The 16,011-nt window shown below is 26.7% G+C and overlaps 1 protein-coding gene across 1 annotated transcript in view; it reads left to right on the top strand.

Annotated features, from left to right (window-relative positions):
• The first annotated feature begins 11,141 nt into the window (after positions 1-11,141).
• LOC100210188 (uncharacterized) overlaps positions 11,142-16,011 on the top strand; it is a 58,926-nt gene continuing 54,056 nt past the window's right edge. Inside the window, exon 1 of the mRNA XM_065787898.1 lies at positions 11,142-11,512. Within this exon, the coding sequence (XP_065643970.1) occupies positions 11,331-11,512 (182 nt within the window). The 5' untranslated portion in view covers positions 11,142-11,330. The remainder of the gene's footprint in view (positions 11,513-16,011) is intronic.

The raw sequence follows: 16,011 nt of genomic DNA, 5'->3' as shown, positions 1-16,011 counted from the left end.
GGTTCGACAGTTATTTGACTAATAGGAAGCAGTATATAGTTTATGATGAAGGTAAAACTAATTATGAGACAATTACATGTGGTGTTCCTCAAGGATCAACTTTAGGGCCACTTCTATTTCTTGTTTATATAAACGATTTAAATAAATTTTCTAACATTTTAAATACAATTTTATTTGCAGATGATACCAGCTTGTTTTATTCCAATAAAGATATCAATATATTATTCCAAACATTAAACAAAGAACTAGACAAACTAACCCAATAGTTTAAATCAAACAAGTTATCTTTAAATATTACTAAAACAAAATACACTTTATTCCATCGCCTACATAAAAAATCAGATATTCCCTTAAAACTTCCGGACCTTATTATTGACAATCAATTAATAAAGAGAGAGCAATCAATAAAGTTTTTAGGCGTGTTTCTAGACGAAAATGTAACCTGGAGGGAACATATAGGTGTAGTTGAAGATAAAATATCAAAAAATTTAGGTATAATGTACAAAGCAAAGCAGTTATTACATCGATCTTGTTTAAAAAACATTTACTTTTCTTTTATTCATTGCTACTTAAGTTATGCGAACATTGCTTGGTGTAGCACTAACGCGACGAAAATAAAAAAATTGCTTAGCAAACAAAAACAGGCTATAAGGATAATTTCAAACGTAGATCGCTTCTCACACACACAAACACTATTTAATGAACTCAATATCCTAAATGTATATAAACTAAACCTCTATCAAGTTCTTATTTTCATGTTCAAACTTGATAAAAATATATTACCAATCTTATTTTATTCAATTTTTGAAAAAATAAATCACATATACCCTACTAGATTTTCAAAATACAACTACATTCAATCCAAAACTTATTATTCCGCTACTAAATTCTCTATTGTAAACCGAGGACCAAAGTTGTGGAACATAATATTAAATAATGAAATGAAAACTAATTATTCTCTAAACCAATTCAAAACAAAACTTAAGCAATTACTTTTGTTAACTGAAAATGAATTAAATTTTTTCTAATAAAACTTCTTTATATTAGAAATCAATAATTAATAGCTAATTAATTACTTTAGATTATTAATACATAATTAATCAATAATTGTACATATATTTTTATCATTTTAAATGTTAACCTTCTTTTTGAGAAATTTATTTTTTATTTTTGCGTTATTTATTAATCTTATACTTTTTTTTTTTTTATACTGTTTATTTGCTTTTACTTAATTGGCAATGAAAAGTATTATAAATATAATTAAATAAGTTAAACTATAAAATGCTCTACCAATAAAATGTTTTTATATAAAATCATATCTTCTTATTTTTCAAACCAATTCTTAAATGTTATTTTTGTCATTTAATATTTTAACAAATTTTGTTTCTTTTATTTTTTAAAAAAACTATAAATTTTTAACGATATGCGATATATTTAAATTTTCTTTTATAATATATATCAGAGATATATACATTGAAACTATATTTTATTGTCAAACTATATTTTGTCTAGTAATGACGCATTTTTTAGGGCTTAATGATAAGACTGAATTTGTCTTCTTCTAGTCCCGGTCATGTAATTATTTTTTTATTAGTTACGACTGTAAATTTTTTTTTATCGGCAAAGTGTAAATAAAATAAATAAATATATATATATATATATATATATATATATATATATATATATATATATATATATATATATATATATATATATATATATATATATATATAGTTATTATATATTAACTTTTTTTTTTTTACTCAATCTAGTTATGATATTATGTATTAAACGATATCTTACTTTATTTTTTATATATTTTTTGTAAACATTCGTTCAATTTTTCTTTTATACTATAAATTCTTGAAATAACTTTCTAAAAATTATAAATTGTAACACGGTGCTCGGCGATAAGGCAAATCAATGCCTTCTTCTTGCTCCGAACATTGACTTTATTGTGAATTTATGGAAACTATGCTTCTTAAACGGCAAAATAAAAAAATAAAATTAAATAAAAATGTTAAATAAAAAAAAAAAGAGTCTATGAATACATAGGCTAGGGAAGCTGATCGGTTAAACTTTCTCAGCTTCAGCTTTAGCTTCAAGCTGAAGCTAAATCAACCTTTATCAGAGACTCTGGTAATAAAAAAACAAGCAAGGAGTTGTTGATCTACCGCATTTTGCTTTTTTTATTTTGGTAGAAAATTTTCCAAATGTTTAAGTAGCTTTTAGAAATTACCTCAGCTTAATGATGGCAAATTGTATAGGAGAACAAAGTTTTTCGCAATTTAAGCGTTTAAAAATGATTGCAAACGTGGTTTCTTTAATGTGTATTGAAAGTGAGGTGACCACACAACCAACCACAAACAATTTGCCAGAAAAAAATTCGGAAAATGTCACTTTAATTTTTAAATACATGACTGAAACAATAAATGCCTCTGGCCCTAGGTAACCTTAATTCGCCCCTGGGAAAAGTTAGGGAAAGGTATTGATGTTTTGCGCGATTACTTCTGTTTCAAAAGAATTGCTACTTTTCAACACATGGAAAACAATTTTAGCACGTCAGAAGATACATTTTTAGATGATACGTTTAAACAACGTTGTTTAAAATTTTTTTTTTTTTCGAGAGCAATTAAAAAATGAGAAAGTTCAACGTGATTGGCTTTGTTATTCTCCAAAAACCGGTAAGATATTCAAAGCTAATTGTAAACTATTCGCAAAAGCCAAAAAAAACGTCATTGTTAACAACTAGTGGTTATTACAATTGAAAGAATGGAGTCAGGAATTTAAGTCTCCATGAAGTCAATACTTTGCTCAGAAATAGATTTGAAAAATTTATTTATATAAAAACTTGAGGGAAGCGAATAGATTAAAACCTTGTAGGACAGTACATGACTGAAAGGAACTATTACCGTAAATTTTTTTAAAAGATTTTAAGTGTAATTAAATTATTGTCGGCGAGAGGTCATGCGTTCCGTGGAAATAAATTTATTGGATCTCTGAACAATGAAAATTGTTTAGGATGCTTGGAGTTACTTGCGGAGTATGATCTATTTATTTCAGAACACATTCAACAACGCACTAACAAAGTTAAAGGCCATATTTGTAATCAATAGTTTGTGATGAATTTATTTGAATTATAAGTGATCAGTTAATGAGGCAGGTTGTACAAAAGATAAAAGTTGCAAAATACTATTCTGTCTCAGTAGGCTCAACACCGGATATTTCGCATTCAAACCAGTTAACATTGATAATTCGATATGTAATACCAAGTGAACCAGTTTAACGTTTTATAAAATTTTATTCCAATTTATGAGCATACTGGTGGGAGCTTGGCAAAAATTCTACTTGCATTTTTAAAAGAGAATGGAAAAAAAAAACGGAATAAGAATATTAAAAACTGTAGAGGACAATTGTATGACAATGCATCAAACATGAGTGGAAAATACAGTGGTATACAAGCCTGGATTCGCAAAGAAAACATTTTAGCTTAATACATTCCATGTTTTGGAAATTCTCTAAATCTTAATGATCAATATGATGGAATCAACTTTTAACTGACTCTACATCTTTAAAAATACCTTCATTGAAACAGCTTTTGAATACACGTTGGACTGCTCACCACAACGCAGTTGATGCACTGCAGAAATGATATAAATCAATTCAACAGGTTCTTGTCAAAATCAACAACTGAAAAAACTGCTACGCGATTGAAAACAAAAGTACTTAATGCAAGTATGAATAAGTTAGAGACTGGACTAATGGTCCAGGTATGGTCAATGGTTTCAGAAAGATATGACAAAACAAGCAAATATCTTCAAGATTTAAAGCTAGATTTGAATACGGCTACAAAGATGTTGCAAACCTTAAAAACCTTTGTTGAAGAGTTTCGTTCTCAATTCAGTGAAATAGAACAGAAATGTATAACTTTGTATGAAAACGATGCGTATCAACAAAAGAGTAAAATAAAAATTAAGCGAAGCAGAAGATGGGACTATCGTGATGCAAAAGCAGATAATGTTGACGCTGAATTGACGCCTTCGGAAAAGTTTAAAATACACACATTTTTTCCAATTATTGACAAGTTAGTACCAACTTTGAATCTGAGAATCTTCGCATACAGTGTTATTCATATTAGATTTGGTTTTTTGCTCGCAAATTATAAGATTTTAAAGTTACTACTTTATAATTTTATGATTTGCATGCCAAAGCCGTGCATTTAGTTGAGATATACCATGAAGACATTGAGCCTCAATTATCCGATGAAACTGTTTAATTTATTACTTTGTTTAAACAGTTTAACAAAAAAACCACGTCAACTGAAAACAAAATTTATATAAGCAAAAGTAGAGAATTGCAGATGTTCATATTTATTGGTAAGCATAGGCACGTGGCTATTTCGCCAAATATTTCAATTGCACTATGTGTGTAAGTTTATTTAATGGTAAATAATTGCAGTGGAGAACGTCTATTCTCTCAACTTAGGCTTTTTAAAAACAATTTAATATCAAACCACGGCCAAGAAAGTTTAAACGCTCTGTCGCTTTTATACATAGAAACTAGGCTACTTTAACAGCTTAATTTAGATTCTTTAATTGAAGAATTTGCTAATAAAAAGTCTCAAAAATTTAACGTCTAATAGTTTAAAACTTTAGTAAATAAACAATCCTTCAAACTCAAAAAAACTGCAATAAAGTTGACTCTCGATATTCCGAACTTTCAGGGAACTGGAAAAAAGTTTGAAATATCGAGAGTTCGAGGCACTGAGAGGATTTTGGCTCAAACGAATGCGCAATGGACCGGAAATAAAGCTCAAAATATCAAATAGTCAAGATATCGAGAGTCAACTGTATAATTGATAAGTTATTTGCAAGTTATTGCATAGATTCATTTAATTTTTAACAATATTTTATTATATTAAAAATTACTCATTATAGTAAATATTTTGAAACCTATGTTAACTGCATTGAATTATAATTCAATGCAGTTTTTAGATAAAAAATATATTTCCTATCTCTTTTATCGCGTTATTGCTACAAGTTTTCTAATTTTTTAAATAAAAGGCCATGATAAAATGTTAATTAGAGAAATGTAGTGAGTATTGTGGTGGTATATAAGTTGATGTGGATGAGAACTTTAAGTTTTTTAAAAGTATCCTTGTTTTTATGATCATAAGTTAAAAAAAAGCTATCCCTTATGTCATAAAGTCTTGTCCACATTCTGAAATCAATGAAAATAAAATATTCCTTGAAATTATAAATTTTATCAGTTTTGAAATATGCTGGATTTATTGTACGTTTAATAGTTGCTGATAATCATTTGGTAAATGAATCAGGATATGGCCTGTTAATTAAATGCCTTTGAACTGGTAAAGCTAAATAAGACCATTTTTTTTATTTAAAGAAAGGAAAATTTACCTTATGTATGGCAATGTTTATCTCTTAAAATATATTCGGTATAATATTCCTAGTTCAAAGCGCTTTATATTTCCTGCTTTCCGTTTCAATGGTCCTATTTCAGTTACTACTGGTGAAATATCATGCCAATGATGGCATCTTCTCCATAGAGTTTATGAAGAGGATGAAAAACTTAGCTGCAGTTTATGTAAGACACTCACATTTTAAACTTTACATCTAGGAAATGATAAGCAAAGTGTTTCTCTTGCTCTAAATATCTTTCGTGAAACTACATCAGCTTCTATTAAAAGTTATTTTTCAAAAGAATCATCTGCTGCTGAATTTTTACAACTCATTGCTAGCTGGCAGTTAATATCAAATTCAAAGTCGAAGCATTCATCGAACTATATTGTTTATGCATTTGTAAAGAATGATAAAAAACCTAAGTTCATACGCTTTTTTTGTAGTGGATTAATGAAAGACAAATAATGCAGTTGAAAGCAAGTGTAAAGTTTATTTTTAGCAAGCAAACAGCAAACGCTATGGTAAAAACACTAAAAAGTTTTGCTGATTTTAGTAATGATTTACTTAATGAGGGTTATGATTAAACTTTAATAAATTGATTTCAAAGTGACCCTCTGGAGCGTCGTTTTCTTGTTGAATTGCGTGATGTTGAGTTTTCAGAGAAGATACTTCAAATAAAGTCATTAATAAAAATGGATATAAATTAGTCAAGATAATTTATGCAAAATTAGTTAAGATAATTTATGAGTGCAGTCAAGATAATCTATGTGAAATTGATTCTGAAAATGATTTTCAAGAGGTTAATTTAAATAATGATAGCATAGAAGTGGCAACCTATATTTCTGGATTTATTATGAATGGTAAGTTTTATTAAATCTAGAGAAAGTCACCATTTGTATTAAGTATACAAATTTTCTCTTAAGAGGGAGCCTTCAGTTACCTGTAAAATGTCTTGCATCATTTATATGACATGCAAAAAGGACTGTTAATTCAATACTTTCTAAGCTTACTAGAGAAAATAAATTAAAATGAAGTATATGTAAGCAAAGCTTCAAATTGGTTATTACTTTTGATTTATCTTTGAAACAAGTGAAATCAACGAGTAAAATGTCAAAGACAATAATCCGGGTGAAAAAAATAAAGCAAATGCTTATACACAGTAGCTAGTCAGTTTTACGTTAATTAAAACTTAAGCAGTTTTGTACGAATTCAGTGTAGCAGCACTCCGTTGCGAGTCAGGCTATAAGATAATCAATGTAGCACCACACCTTTGTGAGTCAGGCTATGAGATAGTCGATGTATATTTCCGGACTTTTCCGCGCCGTTTTCTGTTTTTTAGGTTTCTATTTCCATTTTCTGCGTTTTCGGAAAACCCAGTCTAATATTAGATAATTCTTAATAAAATAAATGTTATTAAAAAGGAGTTAACACCCTGAAGTGGTTTTGTTCTTCATCTTTGTGTTACAATAGCGTTAATACAAAAAAAAGCAGATGAAACTAAAATAAAGTGTAATTCCCTACAAAAAAAAAATAAAATCTCAAAACACAATATCAAAAGACCTAAAAAACTAAAGGCATGAATCGGAAAAACGGACACATTTGTTGTGAACACCGGAGTTCAGGAAAAAGGGAACACTTCAACTTATTAGCCGATGTTGTTGTCCTACCATCTCAGTATATTGTTCATAAAAATAAATACAATAAATGTTTTATTCGATTTAAACGACTTAAAGAACCAACACCTTTTGTTAAACAAAAATTGAATTCGTATACAAAAATAGATATTGCTAACAACCTAATTCATCAAGAAACTCCTACTATAATTGTGCATTTATGTCAGAAATCTCCTACTAAAACAATAATTTCAAAATAAGTTCCCAAACTTAAGCGTCGTCCTTCAAAATTGCAGCTAAGTTCTATATTATCTAGTTCATTAAAAAACAATAAATCATTAAAAGAACAACTTGAAGAAGCTAATGTAAAAATCTAGAGACTAGAAAATGAAAATAAAACCTTACAATTAAAAGTAAAATTTATCCAAAAATCTAAGATAAATTGCTAAAAAAAATCGAAAGCAAAAAAAAATATTTTCATTTTCACCAAAATTATCATACCCTAAGCTTATAATAGATAATAAACGATTATTACCGAAAAAGGAATTTAAATGATGAAGGTTTAAACCTTCACCATTTAAATTCTTTTTTGGTTTATCAATTGAAAAGTTTAATGTTTTATTCGATGTTACCAGTCCATATTTACATGCTATTGAATATCAAGATTGTAAAGACACTGGTAATCGAGCTTTAGATAAAAGAACTGAATTATTTGGAGTTTTAACTATTTTCGTCATGCATTACACTTGGGAATTATGACACATGTTATCGGTTTCCGAAAGCGCAGTTAATAAACTTTTTGTTGAATGGATAGTAATTTTAGAATTATTGTTTGATGAAGTTGATCTTCATCCTGATGATGGATATTTATTAAAAAGAATGTAAGAAATATTTGTTAAGACTGGACACGGTCTAACTGATACGATTATAGACTGCACAGAATTAAAGTTTCAACAAGCATCTAATTTTGATTTAATGTTTTCTTATTTCAAAAACACACAAACAGGAAAAGCATTAATTGGTATTTCATTTAACGGAAGTGGTCTTTTGTTCAGTGATATTAATCCAGGTTCAATATCAGATAGTTCAATAACAAAAAAAAACTGGTGTGTCAAGTTGGCTTACCCTTTAACATGAATTAGTGGCTCATTAAGGTTTCGCGATCCATAATTATTGTTTGATGAAAGGTGTTTATTTAAACCGACCATCACAAAAAAATTTGGATAAGTTTTCACATTGGGATGTGGAGAGGTTAAGGGTGTTAATAAAGTTTTTATATATTTTTTTTTAATTTTTATTATTATCTTGTGATCTGTGTACTTATTACAGATCACCTGATAGCAATATTATTAAATTTTCATAATTGAAACAAATTTTTATTTAAAACAATGAAAAAAAATTTATTATATATATAATAAATTTTTATATATTATTATCATATATTATACATATTTTCTTATTTTTTGTTGTTATTTTCTTTGTAACTACTTTATTAAAAGACAGATAAATGATATAAGTTAAAAATAAGGACTATATACCTCACAACCTTAGAAAAAAGCATAAAAAAAGTATTGGACAATAACTAGTTTCAAATAAATTTTAATATTGCTTCAACCGGAATTCATGTTGAACGATTTATAGGGCGTGTTAGAGATTCGTCAATTTTTAATACAGCTTGGCTTATGCAAAGACTTACTTTCATCAACATGGAAGAAAAGTGTTATATTGTTAATTTAACAATGGATCCTATTGGATCATATCCTGGAAAATAGTATTTATAAGTATAAATGTAAAAGATGTTTCTTTGAAAGAAGTTTGGTAGTTTTTTATTATTGTTATTTATTACAAGGTACGAAAGTTTACCAAAGGAAGTTTACATATTAATTTATTATTATGGGTGCGTAGTGGTTTGATAATTTCAAAGTTCGGAATTCAACTAAGATTTTCCTTTTCTAGAGTTGCAAATAACTTTTATTCTTTATGTGACCAATCTGATATCGGTGTGTTTAAAAAGATACTGTCTATTAAAAACTTTACTACATCCCACAAATTGCTGTTTTTCTGGATAAGGAAGTACTTAACAGTTTTTGATTCAGGATGATAGGATATAAGAAAGCAGTAGTTTGATTGTGTACATACCATTTGAAGTTGTGTTTGAATAAAATAAGCAGGTGAATTAAATAAGTTTGACAATGGTTCTTTTGAATTTTTTCCTCTGATTTTTATTTCAAGTGATAAGTTTGAAACTATTAAAGCATCAGGACCTGAAAAGTATGTTTGATTTTCTGTTAAAGTAAAGAAACCACATGGTTCAGCATTAGATAAAGACTGGTTTCAAAAAAATAACAATGCTTCTTTTTCAAACTTTTTTCTCACTTTCATTAAGTCCTTCTTTTCCAATTTTCCAATAGGATTCATACTTTTTTTTACCATATGCACCTAACAACGCAGGAAGCCGACTTCCAGTTATTATTTTTTTTTTTTATGTTTAGCCATGCATCTGAGTTTGCTCAACATTTTTATAATTTATATATTCACGAGGATCATTTTGATAAAAGGAGGGGGGGGGGGGTTGGAATTTTTTTATGCTACAATATAAGTATTTTTTATAAAAAATTTCAGTTTATAAATATAAACTCATATTTTTAACAAAAATTTAAATGTAACGTGGCTTGCGAAAAATTGCGCATTCTCTAACAGCTCTTTAATAACAATTTCAATAGGATTTAATATGTTGATATAAGTTTTATACTTTGGTGAGAAATAAATTAAAAGCTCGTTTCTGGTAAATCAAGATTTACTTGGTCGGTATTTTTTAAAGTCTGCTCACACCGAAAATTTTTATTTTTTATCAGTGACTAAAATAATTATTCTCTAATTTGTAAGGCCAATTTTCAATCATTTTTTTATTTTTTTTAAATAACAAATAAAATTAATAAACGAGGAGGGGGGGGGGGTCTTACTAGGCTTGGGGTAAGTGGTAAAATTTTTCAAAAGTTAATAAACGTCCTCCCCTATTATAAGGGACTCTAGAGTACAGCAGGACGAATATGTTTTCCGTAAAAATTTTTTATAAATCCTCTAACAAACAACGTATCAGGTGAACTGAAACCTTTTAAAACTTTACCAGTCACAATTTTTCTGCTTGTTAAACTAATTTTTCTTTTTTGTTGCTGTCCCAAACTGCCTTCTCTTTTATTTGAAGCAAGTTTTTAAACATGGATGAAGTTATATAAGGATACAATGAATCGTCACTAGTCATAGGAGCAGTTAACAGCGGGATGTTTGCAGGATCTAAGAAAGTTTTAAATACAAAAATTCTTTCTGCCTTTCTCTTTAGTTTTTCAGTTTGGAATGGATACAGTTTAAATTTATTTATTCTGATATATATATATATATATATATATATATATATATATATATATATATATATATATATATATATATATATATATATATATATATATATATATATATATATATATATATATTATATTTATATAAAGTGCCAGTTGTAGATTAGCCATGGTCTGTTAGCCATTTTATACAATTTTTTTTTTTAAGTAAAGTATCATCCATTATTTTCAAAAAACAGATTAAATTTTTTTATGTTATAATTACGGATTCATTTATCCCTTTAAAAAGATTTCACTAAAATCTCATACCCCGAAACCACCCCTTATGAAAGTCCTACATACATTGTGTACTTTTTTTAAAATTAACCATAAATTCTACAGAGCTTCATAACGACCCTCATTGCCTTTTATAAGTCCCGCTTTTCTACTGTCAAACTTAAAAAGTAAAACATATTTGGTTATTTAACTGGTGGTAAAATGGATAATGTATTTAAAAATTTGATTAAATATTTTTTGATTATTTACATTAACAGTAGCATAGATTTTAAACTTTGGATTGTTATAAGTTGGTCGTGAATATTTGCGAACTACTGATGCAACACTCACTAAATTGGGTATTGGATTTTTAGGCAAGCTATTAAAGTTAATCTTAGAAAATATTCTTTTTAATAATTTAAATAAGTTCATTATTAATTTAACCGGATATAAAAAATAAAATAACATCTTTATTTTTCCGAGAAAAAAACAAAATCAATCTAAAAACAATAATTCTAAACACACTTGCGGGTTTTATTTTGAGAGATGCTTCTTCATTACTTTGATTTCGGTCCGATGTTTTATGAAGTCCATTAAGAGGCATCAATTTAAAGAACCTTAATAAACTATAATCAAAAAATTCATTTCTCTAGTTCATATGTTCGAACACTTGTGTTGTTCATACAATGTCTAAAAATAATTTGTACGTAAAGAATTTAGGTAATATTGATGATGAAGATTTATGGTGTTTATTTAATGAATTTGGCGAAATAATTTCTCATAAAATATCCAGAAATTCTTCTGGACATAGTAAGGGCTTTGGATTTGTTTGTTTTCGGCATGAAAAGGATGCAAAAAATGCTATAAGGTTTGGTTTGTTAATAGCATTTATTTTTAGTGTTATATAAAACTAGTTATTATTATTGCTGTTTTATTATTTAAATTTGTTGTTGCTATTCCTTTTTTTTTTTTAAGTGGATAATTTTATAATAAATTTATAAAAAGAATTATCATTAATTAACATTAAATTTTGATCAATAATTTCAACCATAAAAGATGTTAACTTTCAATAAATGCTAATTTAAAACATCGAGTTATATTAACTATGAATAAATGAAAATTAAAAGCTTAAATATATAAAAATGCCTGGTTTATATACATTTGCTTTGGTTTGGGCAGTACTTTATATATGGTTTCAATAAGTTCACCTGCAATATATTCACAAAAGCAATTGCAATAAATTCACCAAAGACCTTTTTAAATGTGATTTTTATAATCAAGTAATTTTTATTGCATGCATTTTATTTAATTTTCATTTTCATATTATTCATTCTGATGTACAATGCAATTATAAAGATGTTTTTCTTCTCAAATGAAGTTATTATATTGTAATATATATATATATATATATATATATATATATATATATATATATATATATATATATATATATATATATATATATATTATTATTATTTTATAACAAACTAATATATAATTAGTTTACTTTAATCAATTCTTTAATAATGATAATAATAAAAGGCATATAAGTATTTGCAGTTACAAGATTATATTAGTAAAACCCAATGGCATTACTTTGATATGTACTGGATACACAAATAACAAAAAAAGTTGTACGCAATAAAAATTTCATTATATACAAAATTTTATATAGAAGATGTTAGTGTAGATTTAAAATTAACATACTATAATCGTCGAAAAAATTGTATTGATTCATATCTAGGTTATTATTTATATCTCCATAACCTGTTTTAAATGCATTTTTTGACATCTGCTTCAAAAAAATTTTTTTTTTTTTTTTTTTCAAAATATGTAAAACATATGAAAGAAAAATTTTTAATAACTTATCAAAACAATGTACAGTTAACTTTTGTTACATTTTTTTGTTTACAGTGAAGTTTAAACTAGGTTATTTACTTTTCCAAAGTAAATAACCTTGTAAAAATTGGTGATTTTATCATAAAGGTTTTATTACACCAACACAAATGTAATAATGGTGTAGTGATAGATCGCTTGCTTAATTAAAATGGCTTGCATTTTGTTAACACTTATAAATTACATTTCAAACCTGTATTAAATAGTAATGTTTAAAAAATTTTTTGTAAAAATAAATTCAAAACTTGTATGAAAAAACTAAAAACTTGTATGAAACTAAAAGAATTACACATTGTAGAATTTAAAAATTGGTTTAAAATTATTAAATATAGTATAAGATCTTTGCATAAAACCATAATATCTTTAAAAAAAGTTCTACCTGATCATGGGCTGCTGTTGTTAATATTTTTTTTTTTTTAATAAGAGTATAGTTAAAAATAATGTTAATAGAATAAGCTTAGGTTTAATTAGGTTTATTCTTGAAACTTACATTTTGTTATTAAATCCTGTTAATACTTTTTTAAGCGTGTAATTATATTTAGCAACAAAGCCGGGTCACATTAAAAAAGAATGACACTGAGGGTAATTAAATAAAAATTTAAACATAATTAAATTGCTTAAATATATCATCTTCTGAGCTATTGATTTCAACTCATTGTTATAAGCATTCATATGGCAAATTTTTTTGATTAAATGACTTAAATTTAATTTTACATACTTGAAAATGTCTCTAAACAGCACAATTATTTTTATTTGTTAATTTTTATATATAATTAACATAAAGTTAGATATGAAGACCTTTTTTTCTTATATAGGTGACTGTATATTTTGTACATTTCAACTTTTAATTATGTTTAAACTTAAAATCAATTTAATTGTCACTTAAACTCCACAAAAGTTAATTTCCTTTTTATTTTTGTTAAGATATCTTTTATTTTTTTTTCACCTTCAAAATTTCATATTGTTACTTTTAGTTGAACTTAAATTATAAGCATGGTATCAAAATTCATCATTAAATAATACCTATATAATTGCTTTGAAAAATGAAAGTTTACATTGTTTATGTGATTACCTAAACATATCTCTAAAAAATGATGCATGTTTATGCCACTCATAAACAGACTTTGAAAATCATGGCGCAAAATTTGTTTGGAAAAAGCTGTTTTCATAAAAAGCATATTTGCACATGTCTTAACATATTTTAAAGACGTCACAATGTTTTTTAACCTAAACCATCCTTTTTTCACAGTGTAATAAAGTGTGACTTTGTATTATGTCATAAATATTTGAACTTTTATCTCAAAATATGTTTCATCATCAAAATTTTAAAATGTTTTTCTAACCTTTGAAACTGAATTTTTCCAAAAAAAAGGTGTTAAAGAATTTAATTTATAACAAATCTTTTTCAAATCAATACATTTAATACTTCAAAAAAATGATGGAAAAATCATATTAAATTCAATTTATGTTAAAAGGAAAACTTGTAAAATCAACTATATTTCTATTAACATTGGAAAAAATTAAAAATATTAAAAATTAAAACTTACCAGCTGATTTTTTTTACATTGGTTTTAAAAACTTTAGCTTGAGCCTTGGCTAGTTGGCTAAAGTACTTAAGGACATCATTAATACAATAGACCTAATATCATTTGTTTTTTACTCCAAGTATTTGTATCACAAGTTCAAATTGTCTTGTTAAACATCGAAACAGGAACAGATTTTAAGAATATTAATACAGAAATAATAGAAATCTTCTTCCCCTCCCATCTTAAATAATGTCTTATTTGTCTTATTCAAAATATTTACTATAGTCAAAATAAACTTTTGCAAGTTATGGTAAAACAGAAACAGTCTGAGCTTGCCAAGTGTTCAGTTGATAAATAGCTTTCTCATGACTTAGATTGAGATAGAAAAGTAAATGTCTTTAAAAGTTTAGAATTTTGCTTTAAAGGTAAACTAAACAAGCTTTGTTTGTTTTATATTCCTTTTTAATATGAAATTGAGACTTTTTATAAGTTAAACTCTTTATTTTATATAATAGCAGTATTTATAGAAGTCTGGTACCCTTATTAAGTTGTATAATATAAAAACTGTTATATATAAAAAAAAGTTTAGTAATTAATTTTGGCGTAATAATTTCAACATCAGTTGCCGAAAAAATGTGACAATTGCAACCAGGTTATTTAATTTTCATTAGTCATACTCAACAACAACAGAAAAAAAGTTATAGACAAACCTACTAGAAGGAACAAGATCTTTATTTCAAACTTTAGATCTTGAACATAGCATCTTGTTGTATGTATGGCTTTTAAATTTTATATATTGTTTTGGCTTTAAAATTTATATTTTGACCATATTAAAATAAAAAACATAATAGGATTTAAAAATTATCAGGTATTATTTCACATCACTAGCAGTGTATAGTGCTATTCTAATGGTGTTGTAGTTATCAATGGTTTCTAAATAGAAAGATGTGGCATAGTTTCAAACCAAATATGATGCAACTTGTATTAATGTTGCTAAACTGCATGCTTATTACTTTAATATGGTATTGAAATAGAATCCAAGTGAAGTCAATATTTAGACTAATTTCTCTTTGTATTTAGTTGGTTACAACATAGGCGTCAACATAAATTTTTAATATTTCAGATAGGACACTTTAACACTTTGTGTATAGTCCAAACTTAAGTATGTTCATACCTATGTTAAATGAGAAGGCCTTGAAAAAATTTGGGTTGGCGGAGGCCTGGGAACAAAAAACCCTAAAATGCTGGTCCCTAAAATCCCTCATTTTGACGTGGGGGGGGGGGGTTTGGAAAATTTGCATGGTCATAACTTCTAAAATTTTCAATACTTTTTTACAAAATTTAAAATCTGTCAATAAAATTTAATTTAGTTTACAATAGTAAAGTTGAAAATTTTACTACATTAGTGCCCTCACATTTGGGCAGGGGGGCCAGTGTTTCAGGGCTTTTTTGGTTCTTAGTTGTTGTTTTTTTTTTTGTTCCTCTGCCATGGCCCATAAACATGTGGCCAGCATTATAAATTATTATTATTATTAGTGGCCAGCACTAATAAACATGTGGCCACCATTAATAAACTATATTTGAGGGAAAGTGGAAATAGTTAGCTGTAGCAGAGTATTCGAGGGTGATTCCATATTAAATCACCTAATGGTCCCCAGGTACCACCTTAAATTTGCTTTAAATTTTGACCACCCACAGTATTTATGAAAAAAATACAAACATCAAAATTTCAGCTTGATTGGCCAAACCATTCAAAAGTTATGATTGATTTAATATTGACAAAAATCAGAAAAATTTAAGTACCTGGAGCTTACAGTAGATTTTTTTGATTTTTGACGGCATAATTTTGTAAATAAAAAAACTGATCACCTGAAATTTTATATGTTAATAGTTTTAATCCCAAATAATCCATTTTTGCAGGTGATTTTAAAATTTTTTTGAGTTC

The sequence above is a fragment of the Hydra vulgaris genome, chromosome 01 (assembly GCF_038396675.1).
Source record: "Hydra vulgaris chromosome 01, alternate assembly HydraT2T_AEP".
NCBI lineage: Eukaryota > Metazoa > Cnidaria > Hydrozoa > Anthoathecata > Hydridae > Hydra > Hydra vulgaris.
This window is presented reverse-complemented; position numbering and strand designations above follow the sequence as displayed.